Here is a 25,349-nt window from a genome sequence, read left to right as displayed (position 1 = left end):
TCTATCTCTCTTTCCCACCAGAGCCTAATTGTTTTCCACAGTACTTTATATTCACCACATTCCCTCTTTAGCAAATGCTGTTTGCATTGCTTGGAAATGCTCTTTCTCTCCTTTCACCGATATATTTAGGATTCAATCCTATAAGTTTAGTCACCATTTTTCTAAGAAGACATCCCTGTCCTATCCCAGTCAAATCCCCCATTGTAAGCACTCACACTACTGCATCATAAAAGCTGCCATAGTAGCAGTTTACATTTGTCTGTGTAATTATTGGGTTGCCTGTCTCTATCACTAGGCTATAAATTTGATGGGGGCATATCTGGTTTTGTTCACAGTTGAGTCCTCTGTAGTTGGTATACTGAGTGGTACATAATAAGATATATATAATATACATATATATATGTATGTAAAGCTTTTACATTTCATGTAAAGCTACATGAAGTGTGTGCATATGTATGTGTGTGTGTGTGTGTGTATGTATATGTCCACTTCGTGTAGCTTTACCTGTGTGTGGATGTGCATACATATATATTATGCTAAGTGAATCCCTAAATGCAGATACTTCAAAAAGTTTTTAGAAAAATATAATTAATAATATGAATCTTTCCATGAACTTGTTGAAGAACCCTCATATTTAAAGCCTAAAATGTGTTGTTCTAACATTTGGGCACATTCTCACTTCCTAATAAATTATATGTTGTTAGAGCATGCAACATATCTACCAAATAAACCAATAAAACTCAAATCTTGGAACTGTATAGCTAATAAGATTTTCTGGAATTCAGGATTAAAAGAGATATGACTATAAAGTGACAAAACTACTTTTCATATTACAAACATATGGTACATATTTTGAACACAGCAAGGATTGAATAAATATCTGCTAAATATATGAGCCTGTGCATTCCAATATGAAACATAATTAAAAGCAACAGAAAAATTAAAATTTTGCAGATCATAGACAGATTCAGCTTGGCTCATACAGTGTAGTCTCAAAAAACATTGAAAATTCCCTATACAACTGTAAATTGGTGCAGCCATTACGGAAAATGGTATGGAGGTTCCTCAGACAACTACAGATAGAATTGTCACCAATCCAGCAATTCCACTGCTGGGAATATTCACAAAGGAATGAAAATCATTATATCGAAGGGATACCTGCACTCCCATGTTCATCACAGCTTTAGTTACAATAGCCAAGAGCTGGAATCAACATAAATATCCATTGTCAGATGACTGGATAAAGAAAATATTATATATAAACACAATCGAATACTACTCTGCCATAAAAGAGAATGAAACACTGCCATTCACAGCAACATGGATGAACTTAGACAAAATTATGTGAAGTGAAATAAGCCAGGCACCAAAATAGAAATGCCACATGTCCACACTAATAAGTGGAAGTTAAAAAAGAAAGACAAAAACAAACAAACAACAACCACAATAATACACTGAACTTTGAGAATGAGACAAAAGGACTGTGGTTACTAGGGGTGGGAAAAGAGGCAGTGATAAAGGAGGAATTGGTAAAGGGCCACAAAAAACAATTACATTGCATAGTGTTGAATGTACATACTAATTACCCTGATTTGAGCATCACATATTGCACACAGGTATTGATGTTCAACTCTGTACCCCATAGACATATACAATCAACTATGTTTTAATAAAAATAAATAAAAAATAAAATTACCTATACATTACATAAAAATGAATTTTAAATATAAGAGGATGAACTACACAAATATGGAATGTGAAAAGGCTGCTGTAAGAGGTAAAAACTTTCACTAAGATTTTCAAAGACTGTATATAATTGCCAAAGATATTACAAAGGAATGTGTGAGAGGTTTCTATAATGTAACTCCTGTTCAAAACAATTATTTTTGAAAGAACCATACCTAATGCAGTGTCTTACACAGGACAGAGCTCAGTAGGTATTTGCTGATCAAATAAGTTTATTGCTTTCAGAACCTATCGCAATGTATTTGAATATTTTTTTCCATGGTGGCCCATATCCACCCTTGAAGGGTGAATTTAATTTGTGGAACTAGTAAAAAGGCATGAGAAGTCATATTTGATGAACAAGGTAGATAAATTAGGCAATACATTTCGGCTTATAAAAGATGTCAAATAGAAGTGAATGAGAGAATGTAATTATTCAGCACTGAACCTGGTACAGGGTAACACCCATTCAGTAGTAGATATTGTTATTATATACAAAAAGTTTCTCTCTTAAATAGATTTAAAATCCTTTTCTGACTGGGGCATTCTCCAGGGCCTTTCAGTTGGTTGAGCTCTCCAGGCACTGTGTTGCTGTTAGTAATCTGACTTTTCTTCCAAAACAAAAAACAGAAAAAAAATATAAACTGGGACCGTGTCCAGGAAACACAGATTGCAATATATATTCTATAATTAGAGTGCTTTAAAAATGTGAAAACGAAGCAAAACCTTTACCAAATGCTATTTGCGGAACAAGCGAATTATCATACATTTTGTGAATAAGAAAAAAAAAAAATACCTGGGGTCGGTCAGCTAGTTTGACATTTTCTGGCAGAGCTGCTGGAAGTCTCTGCTGTTGAAGTTTCATTTTCTTCTGCATAGACTTCTTCCTAATTTTAGTCTCTGAGATGTACTCTACATCAGAGTCCGTCCCTTCTGTGTTTCTTTTTCGGCCAGTGTGGTTGACCGAAAGCTCAAAGGAAGAAAGAGATTCATGCTTCAAGTTATCACCTGAAGGCCTGATTTTCTGAGTTTTGGTATTTTCCTTAAATAACAAAGAAGATGTTTTTATTTTTTCATAGACAAGTTATTTAAAATTAACTACCATTTTCCACACAACCTTATGACTTTAGGTGACATTTTTTCCTGCTAATAAAAAGTTTAAAAATCAGAAGCTTAAAACTCAACTTTAGCAAATATATACTGCTGTAATGGCTCATTATGCATCTGATTCAGAAATAGGTGCAGAGCTGGGCTGAGCCAAGAAATCTGATTTTGAGGATGCAGAAGACCCCAAATCGAGGACATACTGTGCTTCCTGACTTCCTCCCAACAGAGGCTGACTTGCCTTTGGCTCCCAGGTGCACACAGGGCTGGTCACCATCCCTCCCCAACCCCACATCCTGATTTCTGCCCCTTGCTGGCTACTTCAACCAATGAAGGATGTATTTGCTAACAAAACTCGAATATGTGTGCCTGTTTGTTAGAGCCTACTCTCTCCTGTAAGAAACCCAAGTGACTATATAAAAGAAAGGAGTTTAAGGTAGACACTTTGGTATTCCTAAGCATTTTATTATCCAGCACAGCCCTGATATCCACTGGTCAAGGAACTCTCTCTCTCTTAAAAGTGCTGAGAGCTCAAAGAAACTGTTTGGCTCCTATTTTACCTCACATAAACCTCCATCATTTTGTAAAGTTACATTGCATTTGAGTATTCTAACTTGTTCATGTCTAGATAGGATCCTAAGGCATGAGATTATATTACTATTACAAGGGCATTATAACAACACATTTACAATCTATTTCTAGAGGAAGTTACTTGAAGATGATTTTTACGGCTCTCCACTCCAGAAGTATCCCTGTCTTGATCTTACCCTCGGATTCTGGAGATAATTTATTATATAAATAGGAACATTCTGAGCCTGGTTCTGCAATTCAGCTATGTAGGTAAATTGCTATAAAAAGAGGGAGTTAGGTTATAAGACTGTACCAGTTCCAATTTGTTACTGGGTTCATGGGTCACTGCTTTCTTGATAAAGTAGCAGAAGATGCAAATAAAGAAAATGCAAAGTCAAAAGACACTCTGGAAACAAGTATTCCAATATTGAAAGTGAATAGAAAGGAAATGACAAAGATATAAAACAAATTATGTACATCTATCAGTAATATATTTATTTAAAGTTTGGCTGGGATTTATCAATCCTATCATCTGCCAGCTAGGAAATATGAATAATTCAAATTATGAGATTTTTATATTTTTGGTTTGTGACTGATGTAACTGAAAACAAAAATGTTCCCCTTTAAATTTTAAATTTTAGATAATAAGATATTTCAGAAATGTAATGTAATATGACATTTAGCAAACAGAAGAAACAATGTCAAAATTATATATATATATATAAAACATTTCTGAGCAAATATACATCCACAGACTGAAGTAATCTCTCTCTCTCTCTCTCTCTCTCTATATATATATATATATGTATCCATAGAAAATATTAGAAAGAAATACATTTAAATATTTAAAATGGTCATCAAGTCCAGGGCGTAACTAGTGATTTCAATTTTATTTATATTTTATTTTCTAGGTTTTCCTAATAAACTTGTATTACTCTAATAAGAAAAAAAAAGGCAGTTACAATCTATAGTGCTTCACTTTCTGAACCTCATGATGACATGTGACCCTTCATAAGGGCAACACGATGCCAATGGCTCAATCCTACCTTAATTACTCACCTTAGGTGCTGAAGTTAGGCAGGTGGAAGTGAGCTCAGCGATCCTACTCGTTGGTATAAATTGAGACTTTTATGGGGAAAACAAATCCATTAAGGCAAACGTAAGTAAAAATAACTTTCATCAGCATATCATAATGATGCAGTATTCTTCATTTATTAAAGGAGTATCAAGATAGCACACACCAAGGAATTGCTTACGGGATCCCTTTAGGTTTAGATATATTGCAATGATGTCCTGATTAATAGTGAGTGGACAGAGCAAGAGAAGCCAGTGGTCTGTTGAAGCATTACACATCAAATGTCTTCTGAGCAACTTCAGGATGCCACTCTGTCAAACTGGTGTCTGTTTCCTAACCTCTGCAGTCCTCATCTCTCTTCTCTGAGACCCTCTGTTTCCCCCACTGCAGGGCCAGAATGTGGAATGAATCCTGACCTTTGGCAGCAGCTCTCATTCAGAGCTCTGGGACTCAGATTCAGTGGACTCTTGAAGGTAAACAGGCCCTAACTGTGTCCCTGATAACTGAGATGCTGCCTTATCTCCAACATCCAGCTTCTGCTAAGTATTCAGAGGCACAGCTAGACAGGGGAGCAGTTGCTCTCTTTGAAAAAGCAGCACCTCTTAAGCTAGTATTTTGATGTGGTAATCATTATGCTAAAATGATCAGATATTAGTGAGACATATAGAAGACAGATTAAGGATAGTACAGGCCCTGCACCCCAGGCCCAGGCTCATGCCCCTTAGGATGAGACCCTGCTTAGGCATCTTCTTGTGCGTCCCTTTTGGAGCTCATTATCCTTTACTGTGCCACAGACTCCATCATGGTATCCAGCTAGGCGTCCAGATTCTCTAGGACAGAAAATTCACCTTGCTCTTCTAAGTAGCTTACCCCATAAACTGGTGTGCTGGCTTTGGTTAAGGTTTGAATCTGCTCTCCGCTGAGAAAATTTTCCAATGCGGATGGATACATAGATTTTGAAATGCTGTCTTTTTCTCTGTCTTGATATCCCAATGCTCCTTGTGGCACCTTATAATCTGCAGGTACCTTCAAGGCCACCCTTCCAAACCTGAATTATTTCACCTCTGCACTTGCACAAACCCCAACCAGTGCTTCCTTGTGTAAAATCCCCCTCTCAATTAATGGCATCATCAAACACCCAGATGTCCAAGCTAAAAGCTTCAGTCATACATGGCTCACCAACACTCTCAACCCCCCACATCTAATCAGTGATCAAGCCCTGTGGATTTCTCCACTTAAATCTCCTATAAAGTTGAAGCTTTGCACTAGTCTCAAGTCACCACCCTTCTTAAAGGCCTTTATCATATCTTGCTTGAACTCTTTTTTATAACTTCCTTTTTGCATCTAGTTCAGCTATTTTTCTAGACCTATGGTCATAGGTTCTATACCATATTATTCCCTTCATTAAAAAAGGAACAGGAGAAGGGGGAAAGGGAGGGAAGGGGAGAGGTGGAACTCTCAAAGTTGGGTACATGATATTAGAATCACCTGATAAGCCTTTAAAAAAACTGTTAATGTTAAGTCCTTACAATCTCAAGTTCTAATTTAGTTGTGTGGGGTGGGGCCTGGCATCAGTGTTTTTTAATGTTCTTCGAGTGATTCTAACATGAGTCAGGACTGAGAACTACTAGCTTAGGAAGTACAGCCTCATTTCTGCAGCACCTAGCACATGGAATGACACAAAGACATTCAACTGAAGTTCATTTATTTCTTCTATTTCTTTCTTGAGTTCTATTAAATCATGTTTCATTTTATTGTCTCCTGCTGTGTTGACATCTCTTCATGAGTTCTTGTATTTCTGTTTTGGGGTCTTCCTTCATTAAAATGACTTTTCTCCACTGAGGTTTTAAAAATATATGTATAAATATGTATGTATGTATAATTTCCTTCTTATTTGTGTCAACATTTTCCTCTTTATTTTCTCTACTTTATTGAGATATAATCCGCATACAAATAACTGCACATAATTCAAGTATACAACTTGATAAATTTTGACATATGTATAAACCAATAAATTTATCATAATAATCAAGACAATGAACATATTGATCATTTCCATTCTCTGTGCTCCTGGATAATCTTTCCTTACCACCTCTTCCAACTTCTACCCTATCCCTGGGCAACCATTGATCTGCTTTCTCTTACTGTACATCAGCTGCATTTTCTAAGATTTTATATTGAGTGGAATCATACAGTGTATAATCATTTTTGTTTGGCTTCTTTCACTTGGAAGAATTATTTTGAAATTCATTCATGTTGTTGTGTGGACCTAGAATTGATGCTTTTTATTGCTAACTAATTTTCCACTGAATGGACATACCACAATTTGTCTTTTCACCTGTTAATGGTCACTTAGGTGGCTGCCAGGTTTTGGCTATTACAAACAAAACTACTATGAACGCTCAAGTTTTTATTTCTCTTGGGTAGTTATTTTGATTATTCTAAATCTTCCACATCCAATATGAATTTTAGAATCAGTTTTTCAATTTCTACTAAAAAATGTTGCTTGAGTTTTGTTTGAGGTTGGGTTAAATCTACAGTACAATTGAGGAGAAATAACATCTTAACAATACTGAGTCTTTAAACTAGTAACACAGGATTTCTCTCCATTTATTTATTTAATTTTTTCTGTAGCATTTTGTAGTTTTCAGTGTACAGGTCTTGCACATTTTTGTCAAAATTTTCCCAAGTATTTCATATATTTTAATGCTATTGAAATAGTATTTTTTACATTTCAATTTCCAATTGTTTGCTCCTTGTATATAGAAATAGCCAATTTTTACATATTGATTTTGTATCCTGCAAAGTTGCTATGCTCATTTCACTCGTTTTAGTAACTTTTTGTAGATTCCACCTCATTTTCTACACAGACTCTCATGCTAGGGGGAAAATAAAAAGGTTTATCTTTTCTTCTGCAATCTGAATGCCTTTTGTTTCTTTTTCTTTCTTTTTTACACTGTGTAGAACCTCCTGTACAATGTTGAACTGAAGGGGTGAGAGTGAACCTCCTTGCCATATTTCCTGATCTTAAGGGAAGAACGTTTAATCTTTCACTAATAAGTATGATTTTAGCTCTAAATTTTTTGTAGATTCCTTTAATCACATTGAGGGACGTCTCTTCTATTCCTAATTTTCTAAGAATTTTTATCAGAAATTGCTACAGTTGCTTCCTTATTGTCATTTACATTTTGCTGGAATTTCTCCCTTTTTTCTTACCGTCTCTAATTTATATTTGATATATTTATATGATGTCTTACTTAAATTTTCCTGGAATTTTTCCTTCTTTTTTTTAGTATAATATCTTGTTTAGATGTTACACTAGTTCATTTTTTAAAACACATCATTATAAGAGTTGGGATTTTTCAGACCAGCTCTTTTTTTTTTTTTTCCCTTTTTGTCTTTTTTTTTTTCCGTGTCCGGCAACGGATCGCAACCCTCAGTGTCGCGCCCATACCGGACCGGGGACCGGCAACCGGATCGCAACCCTCGGTGTTGCTCCCACACCTCGCTCAGCCAGTGAGCGGGAACCGGTCTGTATGTGGGATCCGAACCCTCGGGCGGGAGCGCCACTGCGCTCCCAAGCGGCGCACTGTAGCAGTGCGCCACCGGGCCGGCCCCAGACCAGCTCTTTGAAAGAGCTTTCTATAGAGAGAGTAAGTGGAAGGCAAAATTCTAGGCAAGCTTTTTTTTCTTTTTTCATAATCAAAGCCTCCTTCTTCTCATCTCCACGAAAAACACTGCTTCTTCAAATATGACTTGTTCGAACACTTCCACGTGCATTTCACAACTCAACTTCAGTGAGCCATGGTTGTTCCAGGAGGGTTCCTGCTGCCTGTTGGTTATTGTAAACAATGGGTATAGCTTTTCCATCACTAGATGTATCCTTCCTCAGTAAGTGTATTTGTCTTGATTCTTTGGATGTACTACAGCTGGGCTCTTTCTTCAATGTGCCTCTCCTTCCTCCTGTGAAGCTCCTGTTATCACCTTGACTGATGTGAGCAGCCCTGAGAACTACTTTGGTATATGTCTCCTAGTTTGACTAAAATTTCACTTTGCATTTTTGTATTATATTTTCCTGGTTGTTCTTAGCATTTTCCCAATCTTTTTCTGAAATTCCTCAAAATCTACATAGCCATATTTATACCAGAAGACCCCTATAACACTTTTATCTATCTTTATCACTGTATATATCTCACTGTCTTACAGTTATGTGTTAACATGTGTGTCTACCTCAATAGATTGTGAACTCCCAAACTCATTTTTTTTATCTGCAGTTTCTAGAACAATATTTTGGGTATTATAGGTGCTCAATAAAATGTTGATTATTGACAGAATAAGCAGATGTTCCTATAACCTATTGCTCATCTCTTCCACAGTTGAAACACTGCCACATGTCTATTCTACATTCATTATGTGACTACTTCTCCACTACTTGTTGGATATTATAACATCTTTTGGATGCTTTGTATTAATTTTTTATACTAATTATTTTTATATTATGTCAGTGTATATTCTTTTCCAGTGTCTGCATCACACTGGGATGAGTCTTATTCCTGATATAGCAAAATGGTTTGAATTTTGTTAAATTATCTGCTCTTGCAACATTTTAGATGCAAGCTTAAAGTTAACTATTTTTTGTTACATAGTTTTGTTGTAATGGGTTTTGACCTAAACTACTAATCACATCACTAGAGTTGTGAGTAAATAAAAATTTTGTAAGTTCCATAAATTTTGCTCTTTCATTTCAATTTTGAGTTGTTTCTACAAAATAACCTTAGACATTGTAGAAAAACAGCAAACAATTCTCAACTACATTTTTTGGTAGCAAAACATTAATAACTATGGTCAAACAAAACATTTTAACACAATACAAAAGCAGTAGCAGACACTGTGATGACCTCCAGCGAGAGGATGAAGGCAAAAATTCACTCATAATTGGAAAAACAAAGCAGGAGATGGTGAAGAAACACTCAAAGACAGTTGCACTGAGCACCTTTTCTGCCTTAGTTCTATACCCAGAATATTTTACTATAGTCAATTAAGGGGTTATAATTGCACTATATTTTTAATAAAGGTGCACCATATCCTTAAAAATGTTGGGTTCCCTTCCTTCCACTCTTTTGAGTTATGCCTATCTTCTTCCTTAATTTTATCATGCACTTCCCTTCACTTTGTCACTCCAGGGATAGCCCAAGAGCAGTCAACTTGAGCGATTTACACTGATACTTTGCTCTTTTAAAAATCACACACGTCTGAAATCATTTTGCCTGCCTTAAAATTTAGTTTTTTTTTTTTTTTTAATTCTCTCGGGATGATTATCAATGCTGTCACATCTATCGAGACTTCTTTTCCCTCAGTTCTTTTTTCTTTCAGTTTATCATACTCCCTCCTGACTTCCCTTCCATTCCTAATTATGCCTGAGAAAAACAGTCCATCACATCAGCTATGCTCTGCTACATGCATCCTGATAATCCCCAGCCTTAGATCAATCCGATCAGTGATCATTTTTCATCTCTGCTCTAAAATTTCAGGCTGCTAAAATTTGTATAACTGTTGAATCCACACCAGAAAAAAAATATGCAGTTTTCATCCTTTTTTGGACAATCTTTTTACTTGTCCCTAATTAGCTTCTGTTCCCATCCCCACAAAGGTTGTTCCAAATCTTCATTATACCCTCTACACAAAGCTATCTCTTACTCTCAGTGGATGGTCCTCCCTTTTCTTTAGAGTAAAGAAAACAAAATTAAAGCTATTAATGTGTGAAGACCTTTACCTTCTTTCCCCCAATCTCAGAGGAAAAAAAACATCTTTCCTCTTACCCTAACTTAAACTCTCCACCTGGGTCTTAGCAATTCTTCCTTCTTGTCTTTGCTGGACATCAATCAGGCCCCATCTCTCCTGTGTGTTGTTTCTCCAATTTTACTGGTTCCTTTCTCTGAGTCCAGAAACACTGTCAAATCTCTCTCCATCCAAATTTACCTCAACCCTGCCTACCACTCTAGCTACAACCCTGTCTATCACTGCTCTTAAGTACAAAACTTCCCAACATAGCTTATTACCCATGGTTTCCATTGCTTTAGAGTTCACTAACCATTTCCCTTCTATCCATTTTGCTTCCCTTCTGCAACTCATCTTGCTGGAGTTAGCAATGGCCTTTAAGTTATAAAACCCAGTGGACTTAACACAACGCCCAGATCATAATAGTTACTGAAGAAATACTCACATACTTAGTTTAACAATCCAGCAGAACTGAAATGAAAAGGCCAAAACAAAATACTAAAAAAAAAAAAAAAAGATTAGGAGAAAGTTTTCTTAAGCATTAAGGGCAAAAATGATATTTCAGTTTACCTATTGAAGCATCTCCTGTGGAAACAGAGATACACGTATAATTAGTGCACTAAAACAAATGTGCACATGCTAAGTGTACTAAGTGAAGTTGGCTTTAATGAAAAATGTTAATAATTTCCCCAAAAGTCTTCCCTCTATTTCTAATCACAGATAGAGATTTCCAGTAATAGATATATTTCTACTAACAGCTAAAGATTTTCAGTATTGGTTTTGGGGTTGGCCTATAATTTTAAAAATGCATTTAAAAAAATCACACATGCACTTTTTTTTATTTGAGGGACACATTTTCACATCTTTCATTTTTGTGAAATAGAAATCTGTATAACACAGTTAATCTGCTTCAAATTCTATTTCAGTTACTTAATGAAGAGCTATTTACTAATGATAGCATCTTTTATCATCATCTTTTCATATTTCAAAGAAGAATAATTACCCCACAATGCTTGTAAATATCATATTTATTTTTAAACGATACTCATATCCTCTCCCAGCAAGACTATTATATTTCTCTGCAAGTTCAGAAAGTCCTGCAAATCACAGACTGAATCAGCAAAAGCTGCATGAGATGAACTATCGCTGGAAGCAGAAAAACTGTGGAATCCTTAAACCAGGAATAAAGGAGTGAATATCTATGGTGCATTAGAATCATCTGAGGAGCTAGGCAGAAATGCAGATTCCAAAGCTCTAGTCCTGGAGAGTCTCTGGTGTAGACATCAGGAGCATGCATTTCTAAAAACATGTGAAGTTGTTCTCATAAAAACGGCACCATAATCTCAATCTCACAGCCTTGGAAAATAGAGAATTCTTTAAAATTCTGTATCAATACTTTGTGGGACTATAGAAAAAATATTTTTATGTTTCTGTATGGTTGGGACTTTCTGATTAAATTTTACTGAATGTGGGACCTAGACTAAAAGAACAAATCCTGGAATTTAAATTATGACTGATGATTAGTGGAAAGAACTCCAAAGATATTTACCTCCAGAGACATTTAAACACATCCCTAGGGTATATGTTACATTTTAAGGGATGGATAAGATCTGGGACTATAAAGACAACATCTGGATTTAAAGCTGGAGAAGCTAGTCTTTTTTTTTTTTTTTTTTTTTTTAAGCTGCTAAGTTTTATTTATTTATTTATTTACTTGGCTGGCTGGCATGGGGATCCAAACCCTTGACCGTGGTGTTATAACACCGAGCTCTAACCAACTGAGCTAACCAGCCAGCCTGAGAAGCTAGTCTTATATTCCCTCTGGAGAGGTTTATTTATATTCTACAGGGTAAGAGTTACAATCTGGGATCCTTCCCAAAGAGCAAAAGACTGTGGGAAGGGTGATTGCCCTCACCTATGAAAATTCCTAGATTCAGAGTTCCTTGCCTGTAGTACAAATTCCAGTATATGTAGGATAACATCTGATTCGACTCTCATCCCATTTGTTGCCTTAGGGGAAAGAAGTGGAACAAAGGGGAATCAGCATCTTTATCTGCTATTATCAAATAATGTGTTCTGTTCCAGAAACCTCATGTTTGCATTCAAAGTAATATTAATTAATACAGGCATTTAAAATTCAACAGTTTGTGAGGGAAGATGGGCAACTAATTCTCATAGATTCTAAAATTTGAATTTGCAAACATCTAGTTTAATCCCCTTCTTTTTTCAGGGTTGGGGTGAGATAATACTTGGATCAAAGACTAGAGACTTCACACAGGCCTGAACTCACTCAACTTGTAAACAACAGAACCAGGGCTGGGTCCTAACCCTAGGCCGATGCTGTCCACCGTGTCCTGCTTCTACAAAGAGCTCCCAAGCAGCCCTCAATCTGTACAGCTTTCCAAAGTGATCACTTTGCCTTCCAAACCTGCCTAATATATTAAAAGCTCCTCAAAAACGAAAATTATGATTACTCTTAGCCATTAACTTCTCAATTTCTCCTACACAGAAGAGCTATGGATCTAAACTGAAACAGGAGATCAGAGTAGTTCAAACAGCTTTGAACTAAGAATCAATCTTACGTTTTAGATCTACCACTATTCCTGCATTGTTTATGTGACCTTTGTCAGAGAGGCAATACAGTTTAATAGAGTGAGGGGTCTGGAGACAGACTGGATTGGGTGAAATCACAGTTCTGCAGTTTTCTAACTCCATCTTTGGCAAATTAGTTCCACGTACCTCAGTTTTCTCATACATAAAATAGGAATTAGAACAGGATTGTCATGAGGATTAAATGTCAGCACGTTTAGCACACCTCTAACAGTGGCACATTCTCAGTGCTCGTCCCATTTAATCCCTTTAATCGTCCTTTCCATTTAGGTTCCTTCATCTACGTAATATATACAGTTACAGTGATCACTCAGGTAGTTTTAGAATTCACCAAAAATATACATAAGTATGAAAATACTAGGGATGAGATTGGAGAGAAGGAAATTGGAAATATGAAAAATATGTGCTTATCTTTTACTTAAAAAATGCTGTGGTGTCCAAATTGCCTAATATACACAGGAAAAAAAAAAAAAAAACAGCAGATGAACCATGAAGCAGGTAAACGTGAAGCCTCAGGACCCCTCCCTCACACAGGCCTCCTCTACTGCCCTGCCCTCACTTCACATCTATAATTTTGTATTTTATTTCTTAAAAGGGGTCCCCAAAGTTGTATAAACCTCAGGCTCCAAAAAAATCTAGATCTGCACTTGTTCAGAAGCATTTTAAATGATACTTAGTTATTTTCAAATGCCAGGAACTATTACTAGTGGTCTTGGCTCGTGTTCGGAAGACCTTCTTAAGATTCCATCAAATAGAGGAAAGATGATTCTAGATCACTGTGAAGCAGAGGTCATGGGCGAACATCAGCTAGTTCTCTAGGAATTGATTAGAGACCCTGATGAGTCAGGAGACCGCACACCCTCGTTAGAAGGCTGGGCCTGGTCAGGGGAGATGAACAGAAAAAGTGAACAGGTGAAAGCACAAGGAAAGAAATAGAACCCCAAAACCAGTGACTTTGAATTTTACTCAAGCCTACAGAACTGGATTCAGATCAAGAATATGATTAGAAGACAATGAGGTTAAGTCAGTAGCATGAGATATGGGGTCGGAGTTCAAAAATCAGAACCACAATCACAAAGTACAGTTCCCTGGACTGAATTCAAAATGTAAAGTTGGGTCCTGAGTTAGAGGGGATATTAGGACAAACAAGAAGAGAAACAGAATTGAAGCTAGGAGGGGAAGACTCAGGCGGAACCCAGAGGCACAGGCTCGAAGGCCCAGACTTCCCTTAGATGGGAGCAGAGAGCAGCCTGCTGGGGAAGGAAGCCAAATACCTGGATCTTACTCTGAGCAGAGTCGGCGGACAGGCCCTGAGGTATATCCAGGATACCGGGCAGCCTCTCATAGTCCCTGATTAGCATGCACACTAATTGACAACTGGTGGAACATACAGTTCAGGTACTAAAGGAATTTTTGCAGGGCTGAGATCAAATAGGAATATTTGCATTAAAACCCAAATTATTATTCCCTTCAGTGAAAACCATTTCAGGCAACAGACCTGAACCTCTCCTTCTCTCTCCATCTCTGCTGATGTGATAGGAATGACTGATCAGTATGCAAAGAGAGAGCTGTACCATGGCAAGACTGCCTGCCACTATCAAAGCTATTTCTGCCCTTCTCCAGGGAAGAATGTGTTCCCTCTGAACTCAAACTCCTATGGCCTTTGACAGCAGCAGTATTTGGTCACTTCTGTGAAATTCAGAAGAAGACAAAAATAAATGGTACTCCTTAGTCCCAACCTCCAGGGAAAAATTAAGTGACTCAAGCCAGGAGCTGAGAATAACCTGGACTCCCCCACCACAATGCTATGAAGACACACTGTTGTGATGTCCCTTAACCACTGGTGCTGTCTGGGTTTGTTTAGTAAACTAAAAATGCTGTTCTGTCAAGAGATATGACATCAGCTTTTCGAGAAAGAATGAGTAAGAAAATAATCTGAACAAGAAATTTAAGTTAAGCAGTTGAACTTCTGTTAGACATCTGCTGTGCCCAACACTGCCTGAGGTGTGGTGGCAGGAGGTACATGGAAGAATACCAACATATGATACCTGCCTTCAAGGGACTTCTAGTCCAATTAATCATAAGCAATTTGTTTAACATCTCATGTGGTATGCTGTGAACACAGGGCCCAAAAACGTGAATACATTATGTGTTATCCCTCTCGGAAAAGCAATGCATCACTGTAGAGAAATGAGATCTGTGTAGCAAGAGTAATGAAGTAAAATATTTCAACTACAGTGAGTGTAATAGCCTCTTGTTAGACATGGTCCTTTAGGTGCCATAAATTTTAGATCATGGCAGTTTACGTAAGGAGACTGAAATGTACTCCTGATGAATAAATATATTTTCTAAAGCATCTGTTATAGAGATTTGACATCTCCGCATCCTACACAATAATGGCACATGAAAAAGATTAAATTCTGAACAGAAAAATGCATTCACATTCTTCATTATGAAGTTGTACTCAGAGATGCCATTTCAATTTGAAAAACACAGCTAAAAGTTCAGCAAGGCTTCTTTGCTCTACATTTACTGCTAAAACAACCAACGTGGGAACTGCCAGATTACACTATTTTTTTGTGTGTCAATATGACCACTGCAAAAGAATAGAACGCTATTGCTGAGTTCCTTTTCAGCAGACATGGAAAATTATAAAGGCTGTATATTTGATAGGAAGACTATGAACATGACAAATGAAATCCAAACGCAGTCTCTACTCCCATCCAAATGCAACACTCTAATTTTACTAAGTGTAAGAACACTGTGGTCTCCAATAATATATGCAGAAGTTGGTAAGTCTAATCTATGTAGAGTCAACACATGCAATCAAATGAAAAATATTCATTTGGGGGAAGACTTCCGCATAAATCAAATTATTTCTTCCATCCTTCATTCATTGCTTGGTAAATACCTATTACATGAAAGATCCAGGCTTAGGTGCTTCTGGGAATGAAAAGATGAATTAAAAATGGTCCTTTCTTTCAAAAAGCTTATAGACTAATAGAGGAGATAAATCAGATACACCATTAACTATAACACCAGGTAGAAAGTAAAGCATGTTCTAAGAAAGACACGCACAGGACAAAGGGCACTGGAAGGAAAGAAGGACATATTTTTACAGGTAGAGAAATGAAGGAAGACTTCATACAGAGATTGAAATTAGATTTTGAAGGATTGGGGAAGTGCTAGAGGCCACTCCAGACAAGAATGGCAGGAATAAAGGCACTCAGAGCAGCAAGGAAGTGGAGAACAGATGTAAGAAACGTGGAATAGCTCAGGGGAAGCACCATGCAGAATGGAAGAAACCAGTGCTGGAAAGACAACTAGCATCAGAGTAGAGAGAGCCTGGACTGTAGGTTAGAACATTAATATTAATCAGAAAATATTAATTCAGAAAAAACTAGAGGATACACAAGCAAGACACCACACAAACGTGCTGATTGTACACTTATACTACTCATTAACATTACTTAGGTTCAAAGGGGTAAGTATAGGGTAGCTTAATTCAAGGAATGAAGTTATTATCTTTCTTTTAATGATGAGAGTATTAAGTGCATTTCAAGTGGTACCAAAGGAGCCTGAATGACATATAAGTAAAACTATATTCTGTGTGCATGAAAATGACACAGTTGTCCTTGTCATACCAATAAAAGATAGAAGAGAAATCTAAATTGTAAGTTAAGGCTGAGAGAGAGGCGAATTTAAGGACTGGAAAGTCCTCCTATACAGAGGAGTTGATTTTATAACTCTGCTTTATGGTTTTAAAATTATCATCTAGGTTTACTGGAAAATAGAATAACAATTATCCAGCTCATATGCAATTAGCACCCGAGCGATCAAGTGACACAATGAAACTGAAAATGCTTCATCATTTGGCCAGCAGGTGGCACTTGTCACCTGGTATAGAAAACAGCAGGTAATGAGGCATGAAGCTGAACGTAGAGTTAGGAACAAATTACTCACCTATTCAGAAGGAGAAAAATTGGAATGAGCTGTTTCAGAAGCACGATTTGTAATGAGGGTCTTGGCTTGTCAACACAGAGTATCAATTACACTGGGGGCAACTCCTTTACTCTATAAAATGCACCAGAGGTGATGGATCTTGAATTTGAGCTCTCCTTTTAGGTTTACTGAACTTAGGTATTTCCCTTAACAAATACGATTTGCATTATATCAGTTTCTTGCCTTTGTAAATGTTCTTATGTCCTTTTTTGTCTGTATTTATCCTGAGACTGTGAGCAAAATGGTGCTGGAACCAGGCAAAAAGAAAACAAATTCCAACTTCACCATACAAACACATGCGTGACTTGACTCAAGTTGCTTAACTTCGCTGAACTTCACTTTCCTCTTTTGTTAACTAGCTGGAACACTGTAGGAATTAAGTAACATACTATGTGGGAATGATATCTTCGGACCCAGCTACTTCATTTTCTCCTAGAGGACAAGATCTAATCATTTGGATATCTCTCTTACCACAGTGGTCTTCTGACCCAGTGTGGGTATTCTCTAAATAGGGTGTCCTGTGGGCGGTGCTCCTAGAAGTCAGACTTTGTCATTCTATGTACAGTAGGGTGTGTGTGGCGGGGGGAGGGGTTGGGGAGAGGCTGTAGGTGCTAAATTCTGATAAGAGTACCATCATACTACCATTCCTACCATCATTTTATTTTTCTGGTTGTTAGTGACTCAAAACCTAGAACCACAGAATCTAAAATCCAGAAAGATCTTTGATGTACCAAGTCAACTCTTCATTTTTTCAGATCAGAATACCTGCTGCCATTAAAGCTGAAATGCCAGGCACTGTTTTAGGTAACACAGATTCACGTAAATAAAACCGAGACTATCCCTGCTCTCATGGAGCTTCCTTCCATTCTGGTATCAGAGTTACTGTGTGGCCCCTCAATGCCTAAACTAGAACAGACCCAGAGTCCAATACGTGCTCAGTGACCACCTCAAAATTAACTGATTGCCTACGGTTAGGTGAACTCCAACCAAAGGTTTCCTTGATTACCACAAAAACAGGGTCAATTAGGGGTGCTGCATACTGGAAAGCATGTTAAATATGCTAGGGTTCTTTTCATAAAAAGATTTTGTGTAATTTTCCTTTTACAAAAGGAAAAGGGAGGATGTAAGGATTATATTCTTTGAACTAACAGCAGTAGATTTCCATATAAGTACTGCTAAATTTCTTTGTTTAAATTTAAAACAATCTGAATCTATAACTCTGGTTTAAATTTTTATGAAGAACTCAACTACCAAGAAAGGAAAAATAAGCACAACTGATGGCCCAAATCAGTTTCTCCATTAGCGGCCACCAACATTTCTGCCTTGATGATAAATAAAACATCCAGTCCTCAACAAACAACAAGCTAATTAAGTCTTCATGATTGGCACAATTAATATACAAAGGTCAGCTCTGACTTTTATAGCGAAGGAAAGAAAAAGAGATGGCAATAAAGATAAAATCAATTCAGGACTTGTTGAAAGCCTTCACAAAGCTGAAAGAATTGTTAACGAAAATAAGAAGCAAAACAAAATTAAGATATTTCATAACAGAAAAATCTGAATTGACCTAATTGCCTTTTTATTAAAATAACCACGTAGCGATACCTTTACTTCTTTTTAAAAGTATTTAAAAAATTTCTTAATTGACACATAATAGTTGTACGTATACAGGGGTTCTTCGAAAAGTTCATGGAAAGTTTCATACTATCTTTTAATTCTATTTTTTCATGAACTTTTTGAAGTACCCTTGTATACGGGGTACAATGATATATTTGGATACATGTGTACAATGTGCAGTGATCAAATCAAAGTAATTAGCAAATCCACCACTTCAAACATTTGTCATTTCTTTGTTAGGAATATCCGACATCCTCTCTCCCAACCGTCTGAAATTATACAATAAACTGTTCTTAACTACAGTCATCCTATAGTGCTATAGAATACTAACATTTATTTCTCCTCCCTGCTGTAGTTTTGTATTTGCTGAGTAACCCCTCCGACCCCTTTCTCCCCCCTACCCTTCCCTGCCTCTATAGCAGCTACTCTCCCACTCTTTACTTCTATGAGATCAACTTTTTTTAGCTTTCACATAATGACGGAGAATATGTAATATTTATCTTTCTATGCCTACTTTATTTTTCTTAACATAATGCCCTCTGGGCTCATCCATGTTGCTATGAATGACAGGATTTTATTCTTTTTTATGGCTGAATAGTATTCCACTGTGTATATATAACACATTTTCTTTCAGTCAATGGACATTTGGGTTGATTCCATATTTTGGTTATGTAAATAATGCTGCAATAAACATGGGGATAAATGTACCATTTTAACATTCTGATTTCCTTTTCTTTGGATATATACCCAGGAGTGGAATTGCTGAATCATATTGCAGTTCAAAAACTATTTGTAGTTTTTGAGAAATCTCTATTACTGTTTTCCATAATGGCTGTACTAATTTACATTCCCACCAGCAGTGTAGAAGGTTTCCCCTTTTTCTGCATCCTCTCCAGCATTTGTTATTATCTTTTTGATAACAGCCATTCTAACCGTTGTGAGATGCTATCTCACTGTGGTTTTTATTTGCATTTCTCTGATGATTAGTGATGCTGAACATTTTTTCATATACCTGTTGGTATTTATATGTCTTCTTTTCAGAAATGTTTATTCAGATCATTTGCCCATTTTTCAATTGGATTATTTGTTTTTTTGCTGTTGAGTTGTTTGAATTTCTTGTATATTCTGGACATACAGCTCTTGTTGCTGAACAGTTTGCACATATTTTCTCCCATTCTGTGGGTTGTCTCTTCACTCTGTTGATTGTTTCCTTTGCTGTCCAGAAGTTTTTTAGTTTGATATAAACCCATTTGTCTATTTTTGCTTTTGGTACTCGGGCCTTTGAGATCTTATTTATGAATCTTTGCCCAGATTAATGTCCTAAAGCATTTCTCCTATTTTCTTCTATTAGTTTCATAGCTTTGGGTCTAACATTCAAGTCTTTAATCCATTTGGAGCTGATTTTTGTATATTGTGATGCCTTTACTTCTGACAGCGGTTATCAAACCCACTATTAGAAGCCTTAAGAACTGTATAAAGTTGAGCTATTTTTTGGAGGTGGAAAGTGCTTCAGAGAAAATATTTCCAAAGTGGCTCACAGTGTCTTTCCAAGACAGACCTTAAGACTCCAGGCTAACAGACCCTTCAAGGTGGTCAGGCTTCTTTGGTTGTAATCACAGGTGGAAGGTGACTTGAACTGTAGATCCCTAGCAAGGTGGCTGAGTTAAGGAAATACACATAATAATATGGTGTTGGGACACACATACTAAGGTGTTGAGGCTGGGGATCTTAACTCCCACTCCATCACTGAATTTTCAATTTTAATGAGTATTTTATTTTCTGATATCTACAAAGGAGTTCACACATTTGGACATATACTACTGACCTTCTCAAGTGCTATTTGAAGAAGTTGACAGGCTATACAATTTAAAAATGCTGAATTTGGGTGCTAAATCTATAAAGTAAGCACAGATCTAATTACTTTATTAATTAGAAAAATAAAACAATTTTCTACATGCCATATTTTCTTGTACTTGAAATTGTTATGGTTACCATGTTTATTGATAGTAATGTTTTATTTACTGAATTTTCTCAACAATTAAATATGACTTTGACTTTCTGTATTAATAGGCTAGTACTTTTAAAAAAAGAACTCTTTACCTAAAACAATCCACCCTCAGGGAAAAAGCATAATGAAATAAAAATAGCCTAAACTTGGAGTCATACAGACTTGTTTTCCCACTTTGACTACATGACCTTGGACATGCTGGCTGACCTCTATGAGGCTCTCCATGCAGCTGGAGAGTGGAAATAAATATCCCTATTTCTCACATGCATTGTTGTGTAGATGGGCTTAGATATCACATGCACAGCATTTTTTATAAAACTGGGCTTCCTCTTCTGGACTCACACTCTAGAACAGTCCTTAGATCCAAAATTAAAAGGAGATGACAAAAAGGATGCACACTTTACTTGGGTAAACCACATTAATCAATTTGCACTTATGAAACCAACAGGTTAAGAGTTATAGTAGAATTTGGAAAGAATTAATAACAACTCACCAGTGGCTGCTGTTCTGCCAGTCTATTTTGATACCTTTGGATCGATTCTCTAAGTTGCTTTTCTTTCTCAGATTTTGATGGTGATACTGTGCTCATGGTGCCCAGGGGGATGGAAGGGAGACGTTCTATCTGATCACAACTTCACAATCAACAGGGACAAGATTAACATCAGGAGAAAATATAAAACTATTTACTGTCAGTAAAAGATTATTTACTTCTACAAGGAGTTACTCTTTATATTGCATATCCGAAATTCAAATACAAAAGAAGAGCATTGTGTTGATGACTTTAGGTAATACATGACCTTAAATCTCCAATTTGCATGGAAAAGAGCTTAATGGAAGATGTGGAGGATAGCATATATTTATGAGGATGGGAGAGCATTAATTATTTTGCTAATGCTTCACTTATCCTACATTATCATGAAATTAGGCCTTTTGCAAAAATGTTTTATAGATAATTGAGGTTTATCTCATTACAGCCTAATATGTTTTCCCCCAAAAATGGCACAAAATCTATGTGTCTACCTAAAATATATAAAATATCTCTGCCTCCAAAACACATGGATGCTTTGTCTGACACCTCAGAATCACTGTGAAGACCAGTGACTATGATGTAAGGCAGTACTCAGTGATATCCTCGGGGGTTGCTGAGGTATGGGCAGCTCCTTCACCGATGACCCTAACTGCAGCAACCTTCCCAAGTGTCCTGCTGTCCTCAGAGCACCTGCTTTTGGCAGTCACTCTGCATCCCAGCCTTATGAATGTGCTCTTTCTAATGACTAGTGAGCTAATAAATACACCATATAAGCACGCAGAATTGGGTGTAAATGAACAATAAATAGGCTATGGATGAGCACTTCCCTCATTATGGTTCTAAAAAAAATACTAATCAGTTTCAAGACATATGGTTTGGAAGGTTTGAGGGTTTTTTTTCTTCTTTCTTTTTGCTTTTCTGTCTACATTCTGGGGAGCTGAGTTAGCCATGCTGTTGGAAAAGTTAAGATATTATTTTGTTCAAGTCCCATTGGGCACAGCTCTGATTAGAGCGTGGCTGGGGATGTGTAGTAATGGGGCAAAACGTTAGGTCAGTTCTTCAAGCCTCTTCTAGGTCAAGGAGTTTTCTATTACTGACAAGTAGCGGGGAAGTTTCACTTGGCTACCAAAAAGAGGAGGAAGGGACAAAGTACACAGAAAATCTATGTGTGTGTGAGGCTAGGAGAGGAAGGAGGAGATGGAGAATAGAAAGAGGGCCTTCTTGCATTTGAAAAAGCAAGAGAAAAGTGAAGCAGATCAAACCCACTATTTCTCTGTTTTTCAGGGCTGCAGTGTGTGTTTTTCTTGCCCCTTATCAACAAAGAAGACTGAAGAACTACAATCAAATTCAAGTGCTACTGTGAGAAAACGCTTAATTCCACCCACATTTGGTGTCTCTTATTACTGTTATTTTCAAAGAAAGTGCTAGATAAACAAATCCTAGGAACAACTACTATATATACAGCCACCCCCAGTGTTTATTTGAAGACATCTGTGGGGTGGTACCTGTATAAGCTTTTATTTCACTTGAGGAAAGAAGCTTGGGTCACCATTAAGTATGTTCAGAAAAGAGAAACTCAAATATTTTATTAAAAAAGCAATCAGTTCAATTGGCCTCATTTAAAGATTTTTGGAAATAAGTTAAATTTTAATATGCTATAAAACCCATAGATATTTTTTAGCATCCTTTTTGAAATTCAGACTTTTTTAGTTCAGTCAAGCAACAGGCATCATTTTTACCCTGCTGGTGATTCCTATTCCCAGCGCAGATAAATGCATAGCATGAATGCGATGGAAGCGTACTGGTATCTATTTCTCAGGTGCTGTGACAAAAATTATCACCTCCTTCTGTGCTCAAGCGGAAAACAAAAGTGCTTCGGTGGTTTGAAAAAGAATGGCTCCATTTCTTCCAGTCCAGGTTACCGACCCTGAATACTACCCTTTGTAAAATGGTGTGTTTTGGTCACTAAGAAGTATTTGAGTGGAATTAAGCTCACTGAAATGTAAAAGGATGCCTTCCAAGAGGGCAAGTGGTAAGGCAGAAAGGGTACAGGTTTTGCATCAGAAGCTTGATTTCCAGTTTCGACTCTAGGGAGAAATCCTGGGCAAGTCACTGAACTTTTCTTAGACTCTCTGTTTTCTCCTCTGGGAAAAGGGGAAAGTTCACAGGGTTTTTGTAAAGGTAGAATGAGAACACATATATAATTGCCAAGTAAGAGAAAGTATTATGTTTCTGGTCCAAGTTCTGGTTACACGGACATTGTTCATTCAAATGCTGTTCACTGGCATTAACTCTGCTGACAACTGGCAATTAACCACTGACAATGAGCTGTAGTTTCTGTAAATACAGACAATGCCACTTTTTACTTCTTAACTCTGTCTCTCCACTCTTAGAAAGTTCCCTAATAAACAACCATAGTTTGCTTCTCGTCACTTCAATACGCTTATTTTAAATGATTCTATCCAAATCCAATGGCACATATGTCTCAGGATTTTGCCTAACAACAACCTGTTTCAAGGTATATTCTCAAGGTATGCAAGGCCCATCCTGCCACACCAAATCAGAGGACCAAGCAAGGCCATTAGATTAATTTGTTTTCCTCCTGGGAATTACAATATCTGTATCACTGTTAATGAGCTCCTACAAAAAAAAAAAAAAAGGTGCCAACTCTCAATTAACTGCCTATGTAATCAGGAGTTTTTCTTTATATCTCCTCTAAAATTCTTACAGCACTTTAAGCATATTTTTTGTTCTAATCATTTCAGTGGAAATGAAATACAGACGGTCAGTATTATGTCAGTATATTTAAAGAATCAAGGACTTAAGAAAATGATAAATATAAGAAGACATTTTGCATTTTAGGCTCTTTAGGTCCATCAGTTTTCTGTCAACATGGATAAATTTATCTTGCCACTCATCACAAGTGACACTGATTTGATGTGTAAAAGAGACAGAATTAATGCTGCTTTAAAGCTAATTTCACAATGTTCTGCAATAAGAGGGTGAGGGTTTGCCAATTCAGGGACAATGTAAATTGAAGGTAAAAGAAGCTGTAGATGACAGCTTCCCAGTTCCACATGTCTGATGATGCCCAAGACTGGTCTAAGAAATCACAGCTGTGTGGTCAGATCTGTGGAGAGTGGCCTAAATTCTGGTGGCTTGTTATCAAAGGACCTCCAGTGACCAAGGATTTTCAGCAGATTGTCTTGACATAAGGCTCACCTAGACCCAGAGAAGATGCATATTATACTATTATACCCCATTCTAGTGGATGGGAAGCTGAGTTAAGAGAGGTTATTTCATTTGTCTGAGATTTCAAAGTCATTAGAGGAAGGAGTCAAACCTGGGCAGCCTGGCCTGGGAGTCTGGACTCTAAAACCTATACCGTATAAAAATTCCTAACTCACACTAAGTGATTAATATTATTAGCTATTGCCAAAAGAATAAAATACCTAGGAATAAATTTAACCAAAAAGGTGAAAGATCTCTACAATGAAACTACAAAAGACTGCTGAAAGAAATTACAGAGGACACCAAAAGATGGAAAGACATTCCATGTTCATGGACTGGAAGAATTAATATGGTGATAATGTCCATACTACTCACAGTGATCTACAGATTCAATGCAATCTCCATCAAAATACCAGTGACACTCTTCACAGAAATAGAAAAAAAAAACAATCCTAATATTCATATGGAACAACAAAAGACCTCAAATAGCCAAAGCAATCTTGAAGGAAAACAAAACAAACAAACAAAAAACAATAGATCATTATACTACCTGACTTCAAAGTATACTACAAAACTATAGTAGCCAAAACAGCATGGTACTGGCATAAAAACAGACACAAGGAGCAATGGAACAGAATAGAGAACCCAGAAATCAACCCAGGTACTTACAGCCAACTGATATTTGACAAGGGCAACAGGAGCATACACTGGGGAAAAGACTGCCTTTTCAACAACTGGTGCTGGGAAAACTGGACATACATGTATATAAAAATGAAATTACACCTGTACCTCTCACTGTATACCAAAATCAAGTCAAAATGGATTAAAGACTTAAGTATAAGATGTAAAATACAGGGAAAACACTTCAGGATGTAGGACTGGGCAAAGATTTTATGAATAAGACCCCCAAAGCACAAGCAACAAAAGAAAAAATAAACAAATGAGATTATATCAAGCTAAAAAGCTTCTGCACAGCAAAGGAAACAACACATCAAAAAGACAACCTACAGAATGGGAGAAAATATTTGAAAACTATGCATCCACTTAGGGATTAATATCCAGAATACAAAAGGAACTCAAACAACTTCACAGTGAAAAAA

At 36.8% G+C, this 25,349-nt stretch overlaps 1 protein-coding gene across 1 annotated transcript in view; it reads right to left on the bottom strand.

The window, feature by feature from the left end:
• Positions 1-25,349, bottom strand: part of MORC1 (MORC family CW-type zinc finger 1) — a 179,151-nt gene that overhangs the window by 42,720 nt on the left and 111,082 nt on the right. The window contains 3 exon segments of the mRNA XM_008573016.1: positions 2,522-2,767; positions 4,459-4,524; positions 20,983-21,121. Of these exon segments, the coding sequence (XP_008571238.1) occupies positions 2,522-2,767; positions 4,459-4,524; positions 20,983-21,121 (451 nt within the window).

Source organism: Galeopterus variegatus, unplaced genomic scaffold (assembly GCF_000696425.1).
Source record: "Galeopterus variegatus unplaced genomic scaffold, G_variegatus-3.0.2 Scaffold864, whole genome shotgun sequence".
NCBI lineage: Eukaryota > Metazoa > Chordata > Mammalia > Dermoptera > Cynocephalidae > Galeopterus > Galeopterus variegatus.
This window is presented reverse-complemented; position numbering and strand designations above follow the sequence as displayed.